Raw genomic sequence first — 6,892 nt, forward strand, 5'->3', positions numbered from 1 at the left:
GCACCGATCCCGGCCGCGACAGCGTTCCGCGCTGAGAAGTGCGGGCCTGTGGGTGCCGTGGGAAGTGCTGGGTTTTGGTCTCCCGGATCTCCTCCGTCACCGACACGTGACGGCTCTGTGAGCCGGCAGTTGCTGTTATCCGAGGTTCCCTCTGCCATCTGCAGCACTGCGCTTTTTGTGATTGTCAGGATTCGTCCCAGACTTACCCAAAACTGCCTCCAGACGTCGGGAGCCTGGGATCAGGCGCGGAGCTGCTGCCGCTTGAGCTGTGTTGTCAGGCAGGCGCGGTCCTTCCTCGGGGCTGTGTTACCGCTCGGACAAGGTGTAGCTCAGCCCTCGGGGAGCAAAGCTGAAGCCAAGCAGAAGGTCCCAGCATTTTCGGGGGGTTAGAGCAGTCTCTCCAGCACTTTCTGCAGCTCAGATGATGCAAAATACCCTGAGAAAGGCTCTGACTGCTTTGCTTGTCAGGCAGGGTCTTTGTCAGGACTGTGGGAGGAAAGAAACGATTCCCAGATGGCATTCTGTGAATACATTTGTCATCTTGAAATTTCCCTGTTGTTGCCGTAACATACCTTGTGCCCTAGCTGAGAGCACAAGGGTGGGAGAGGTACGAATTGAAAAACTATACTATGAACACAAAAACTACAGAATTTAGACTAAGCAGAAACACGCTCACTGTGGACTTGGCAAGGCAAGTTTTTACTCTTACCTTCAAAGTGCCCTGGAACTTAAATTTACAGTCCTTATCCTTTCCTGAGACTTCTGTTGTGTGTAAGACGACATGCTTGCTTGCAATGGGACACAGCATTTACCACCACCTCCCTCCTCCACAAACACCGCGTGGGATGGACCTGTCAGGAGACCTTCAGCACTGCGGATGCGTCAGCTGTGGCGACGGCTCAGCGCCCAGCAAAACGGGGTACGGCTCTGTGCGTACTGCTGCAAGTGGTAATAGCGTGAGTTGCTCAAGGGTTGTACTGCGAATTCGGAATACAGAGGCCCTGTATAATACAGAGGCGGGGCTGAGCCTGAGCCAGGAATTCAAAGCGGGATATACTGATGCTTCTCTGTTCTTCACCCTTGCTCCTAAATTTTTGTTGCCAATTATAATAACATAGTTGATAAATATCATTCGTCACTTCAAGGCTTAGGAGCTCAAGCGGGTCTGCATGGAGCTCATGTCAGCATTCCAGAACACCAGCTTCAGGGCTGCATTTTTCCCCCAACAGGTTTCCCAGGGTCGGAAACGTCTCACCTCTGCTCTGTCTGTTTCACCGAGTCACGGCAATGCCTCCTCGTCTTTTACGGGGTGAGACAGGACTGAAGTCCACGTTGGCTACGTTGTCCGTCATTCTGTCTGTCCTCAGGACATATTGTGCCGGGCATATGCTGGTTTACGTACAGGGAGATCAGCTGCAGTTCTTGTTTGCCTCGAGGCTTCTTCATCCACTCGCTGTCGCTGATGGAGACGTCTGTGTTGCTGCTAATGGCCCTGGGTAGCTTTGTGGCAAACCACAACCTCCTGCAGTACAAGTCAATTGTAACCGCTTGAGGGATGACCATGGTGGCACTGGTGTTTGTGTCCTTCGTGTCTCAGGAGGGAAAGGATGCTTGAAAGGCTGCAAAGAGGCAAAATGGCAAAAACTGGGAAGCAGATTTTTATTTTTTAAAATTATCTACAATAGCGTCAGCCCCTTATTGTGGCCCACTGTGATGTGCATTGGTGAGGTACAGAGAACTTCTCTGGAGGTCTGTCCTCAGCCTGGGCCACAGAGCCAGCCTGGTTGGGACACCAGGGGAAGGTGAATGTGGAGGATGCTCTGCATGGGGCAGAGCAGGGTGTAGTGGCAGAGAAGTACTTGCGGCAGAGAGGTGTGGAGGAGTGAGGGGTTCCTAGGGGGGATCCTCACTGATAAGAGAAGTTGAGAGCTGGTTCACTGTGTAAAGGGGATCATAGAATCATAAAATCATAGAATCTTTGGGTGGGAAGGGACTTTTCAAGGCCATCTAGTCCACCCCCCTGCCATGAGCAGGGACATCCCCAACTCGAGCAGGTTGCTCAGAGCCCCGTCCAGCCTGACCTGGGATGTTTCCAGGGATGGGGCAGCCACCACCTCTCTGGGCAACATGGGACAGGGTTTCACCACCCTCCGTGTCAACGATGTCTTCTTTAGATCTAGTCTAAATCTATGGTCTTTAGTTTAAAACCGTTACCCTTGCCCCATTGCTACAGCCCCTGCTAAAAAGTCTGTCCCCATCTCTCTCCTCAGCCCCTCTTGGCCCTGGCAGCTGCACTAAGGTCTCCCCGGAGCCTTCTCTGCTCCAGGCTGAGCCCCCCCAGCTCTCCCAGCCTGTCCTCCCAGCAGAGCTGTTCCAGCCCTCGGAGCATCGCTGGGGCCTCCTCTGGCCCCGCTCCAGCAGGTCCGTGTCTCTCCTGTGCCGAGGGCTCCAGAGCTGGACGCAGAACTGCAGGGGGGTCTCCCCAGAGCGGGGCAGAGGGGCAGAACCCCCTCCCTCGCCCTGCTGGCCACGCGGCTTTGGGGGCAGCCCAGGACAATAACATCTTCAGAGGGTTTGTGATGTTTGATCTGCGGTCTAAAGCAGAACTATTGAGGGAAGTCTACATGAATCGCTCATCATCATTGCAGGGCAATGGCACAGGACAGAAAAGCAGAAGGGAGAATTTCTCCAAACACAGTATTTGGTCAGGTGGGTTACAGGGGACAGGTCACCGTTAGTACCTAGGTGATGCCTCATCTCCTTAGGACAGTTCAAAAATGACCAGATTGGAATTTCTTCTGAAACCCACATCACCATCCCCATTGCTGTTGTCTCAACGCTCCGAGCAGACCCTGCTTTACACTTTCAACAGCCAGGAATGTCAGTGTCTCCAGACCTTTTGCAACTAAAACCAGCCTATGTCCCAGCCTTGACCATGGTCATGAGGTTGCACCCATGAGCTTGCAGGGTGCAGCAACACACAGTGAGTAGTGTGGCACGGGGGTACCCCCCTCCCCCCACCCACACTTCCTTCTGCCTTTTAACTCTATGAGTCCTCAAAACCAGGCGTGCACCCACTGCTCCACACTGGTGCAGTGGGCCTGAGCTCCACATCAGTGATGTTCCTCCAGGGCACAGCACTGAGGACACAACTCTGTGCCCCAAACAGCAGTTAGGGAGGGGACAGCAAAGGGCATGAAGCAGTCCTGCTGACCAACTCGTCCCTGTTGCTTCTAAGGTAGATAATAAATAACCCACAGAGTAATGCTAACCTGCTGGTGGTCCTACAGGCTGTGTCCATACTGTATGAATAGTTACCCATGCAAACTATTGTCTTTTTCGAGTCTCAAGCACCTTAAGGGAGGCATTGTCCCTGTTGAAGGGTCATTTCTCTTGGCAAAGAGATTCTGTGCCTGAATGCGCCTTCTTAATGAGTATAAATACCCGATGGGATGGAGTAACAAAGACAAAGCCGCATTCTTCCCTGTGGTATCCAGTGAAAGGACAAGAGGTAATGGGCTCAAACTAGAAAAACCAGGAAATTCCATTTAAACTATCCACAACAACTATCTTTTTTTAATGATGAGGTTAATCAAACACTGGCACAGGTTGCCCAGAGAGGCTGTAAGTCTCCATTCTTGGAGATACACAAACCCCAGGTGTACATGGTCCTGGGAAACCTGCTCTGGGTGACCCCTCCATGAGCAGAGGGGTTGGCCGGGGAGATCTCCAGAGGTCCCTGCCAGCCTCAGTGACTCTGTGACTCTGGATAGCATGTACACATGTTCCACACTATAAAGGTACTGCTCTGCTGGTACTACAGCGCAGCGCTCATGCTAGTAACATAACTTCAGCATAAAAAAATTAACACACTTAACATTCTAAGGCTGCCAGAACACCACTTGTCTCCAGAGGAGAGACAGAACCAAGTCCTTCTCTGCCCCTTCTGCTCTGCAGCTTCTGGGCACTGTCACACTCCTTCTGCCTGCACCAGGATGTGATGAACCTGGCCTGCGCCAACACCACCCCCAGTGGGGTGTACGGCCTCACCGCCGTCCTGCTGGTCATGGGGCTGGACACCATCCTCATCTGCCTCTCCTACATGCTGATCCTCAAGACTGTCCTGTGGCTGGTGTCATGGAAGGAGAGGCTCAAGATGTTCAGCACCTGCGTTGCCCATATCTGCGTGGTCCTGGCCTTCTACGTGCCCCTGACTGGGTTGCCCAAGCTGCACAGGTCTGGGAAGGACCTGGCTCCACCGGTCCATATCACCATGAAGAACATCTACATCTTGGTGCCCTCTGCACTCAACCTCATCATCTGCAGGGTCAGGACCAAGCACATACAGAGGATCCTGATTTCAGTTAAGATTTCCAATGACAGAACTGCCCATTGAACTGTAGCAAGCTCTTGACTTTTTCTTGACTTAGTTTTGGGGTTGGGGAATGTGCTCCTCTTCTTTGACTATGCAGCACGCTGCCTTAGCCCGTGGCAGGCTCTCAGTCACTATCACAACACAAATAACAAAAATTTATGACTGCAAATTGTAAGGCAAATATACTTTGTGCAGCAAGCACTAGTACTGTAGTAAGACTACACAAGCTTAGCAGGTTGATGTCTTTATGGATGCAGTCAGAGCCCTTCAGGAGTCAAGATTTAGGTAGGGCTTGTTCCTTTCCTTGCAGTGCATCCCAGTGTGTCCCAGAAAGGCACTGGGACAGACAGACAGTATAAAACACTTTCATCTAATATTAACTAACTTTTTCGGTGTGTCTTCTTTTTCTCGCATTTATACACTGCCTATAATTTAGAAAAATATTTTTGGAAGGAACAGATAAATACCACTTTGTGGAAGCAGAAATTTCTAGCACAAATCTGATTAAGAGCTTCATTTCCTGAATTAGGAACAAATTAACAAAATTATCCACACAGCACAAAGCAAAACAATATTTGTAAATAGCAGATCAAGATATTTGTGGTGATGTGTACTGGCTGTAGATGGTAAGGTTTGGGTAGTGGAGGGGGCTGCAGGGGTGGCCATGAGGAAGGTCCAGAGCTGCCCTGTGCTGGACACAGATGGTTCCAGCTGGATCAGTAACAGACCCACCATGCACCACAGCTGAGCCAGCCAGGGGAGTTTGTGGTGTCTTTGTGAAAACATATTTAAGAAAGGGCAGAAAATGTCAGACTGAGAGAGGAGTAGTGAAAGAAAACGAGTGAGAAACAGCAAGGGGAACACCAAGGTCAGAGCAGTAGTACGTGTTGCATGGTGGTAGAAGCACTCCCACCAAAGGGGCTGTAGGCTGTAGAGGACCCACACCAGAGTAGGTACACTCCAGAAGGGACTGCAGTCCATGAGTAACCCCGTGCCAGAGCAGATAGACCCTAAAGGGACTGTGGCCCAATGAAGGATCCACACTGGAGCAGGTACCCCCCCCAATGGGAATGCAGCCTGTGGCTCAGCCCATGCCAGAGCATTGGAAATGAGTGAGAAGGAAGGAGTGGCAGAGAGAAACCACTGTGTGTACTGTGACCCTGACCTGCGCCAGTCATCATCTCACTGAGGGGACTGAGTGAAACCTGCAGTGATAACAAAGAGAGGAGAGGAGTCTGGAGTGAAGTGACTGTGTACCACTGAAGTTTTCAAGGAGTCATCAGTCATAACTCCAAGATGCCTATTTCTGAGTGAGGATGCACAGCTTGTAGCACAACATTGTCTATGCAAAAATTGGGCTGTATTTTGCAAGGGCACCTCAATTTTAATGAATCGATACTGAATTTTACTGTCCAGTTCATTTCTTCATCATTCAGCTTTGCAAAGTTCTCCTATAATCGCTCATCTCTACTACTTTGGGTATAGTGGTTTCATAAAAAGCTTCATAACATCCCAATTCAAATCCTTCCCTAGATCTCTGATCCGTAGAATAATGGCTGAGGACAGCCTGAGGGAAGCAAACAGAGACCCCACAAGACCCTGTGACCTTCATGGTAGGGTGGATGATAAGCCACCACACATAACATGAGCTTGCTGGATGTGGGGGTTTCTTACCTGCTGGGCTGCGATTGCAAAAGCCAGGACAGGGATGCAACAGATACAGATATATTAACAAAACAAGCTGGACTTTGCTCTTGTGCCATATATATTTGACACTGTCAACAGGAATCTCCTTTTGTAATAGTCCAGATTCATAAAAATGCCAGCTATACAGCAAAACACATTTCTTACTGTGAGACTTGGAGAAAATAAAGGAAGTAGACAGATACATTAATTCAGTAGAAATGTTACAGATTTCTTTCTTTTTTTGTGCTATATTTGCAGCGTTGATCTATGAGTCATATCTACGGCAGCCTAGCACATCAATAAACAACTCAGGCAACAGAAATCACATCTAAGTCACATGAGGACAATCACAACCGAAGAGACAGCTAAAAAAGCCAGTGCTCACAGGTGCTTGTGCTCTTCCCCATGACCCTGGGGAGCTGGTCCCCTGAGCCCTCCAGTGCGCACAGGGCTGGAGGAAGGGGACAGCGCCCTGCCTTTGCTGTTGAGGGGGGATAAGGTGCATGCAGCAGGTTTAACCTTACCCTTACTGAGACTGTCCCCAGAGCTCACGCTGGAAACTGCGAGCGACCCTCCTCCATGCAGATGCGTCATTGGCCATTGCAGGTCTAGCCAAGAGGCTGGGAGCAGGCACGGGGCTCCAGGCTGGTTTGTGCCTGTGCCAGCGCCATGTGCCTGAGGAGTGGGCATCACCCACCACCCACCCCCTCTCCTGGCAGCGAGGGTCAGCGCCTTGAACCTCACTCCTCCCCCAGCTGCCTGCCAAAACGAGGTGGTTTGGTCCCTCCTTCCCCCACCCACTCTAGTTAAATGGTCCAGCAGCATCAACCG

The 6,892-nt window shown here is 50.7% G+C and overlaps 1 protein-coding gene across 1 annotated transcript; it reads left to right on the top strand.

Annotated features, from left to right (window-relative positions):
- Positions 1-3,957: 3,957 nt before the first annotated feature.
- On the top strand, positions 3,958-4,396 carry LOC104617891 (olfactory receptor 51E2-like; the record flags this gene model as incomplete). The annotated part of the gene is made up of 1 exon (XM_010283326.1): positions 3,958-4,396. A coding segment is annotated over one exon (439 nt), but the record flags the coding sequence as incomplete, so codon positions are not given.
- Between the last annotated feature and the right edge of the window lie 2,496 nt (positions 4,397-6,892).

This window comes from Phaethon lepturus, unplaced genomic scaffold (genome assembly GCF_000687285.1).
Source record: "Phaethon lepturus isolate BGI_N335 unplaced genomic scaffold, ASM68728v1 scaffold20943, whole genome shotgun sequence".
In the NCBI taxonomy this organism is placed as follows: domain Eukaryota; kingdom Metazoa; phylum Chordata; class Aves; order Phaethontiformes; family Phaethontidae; genus Phaethon; species Phaethon lepturus.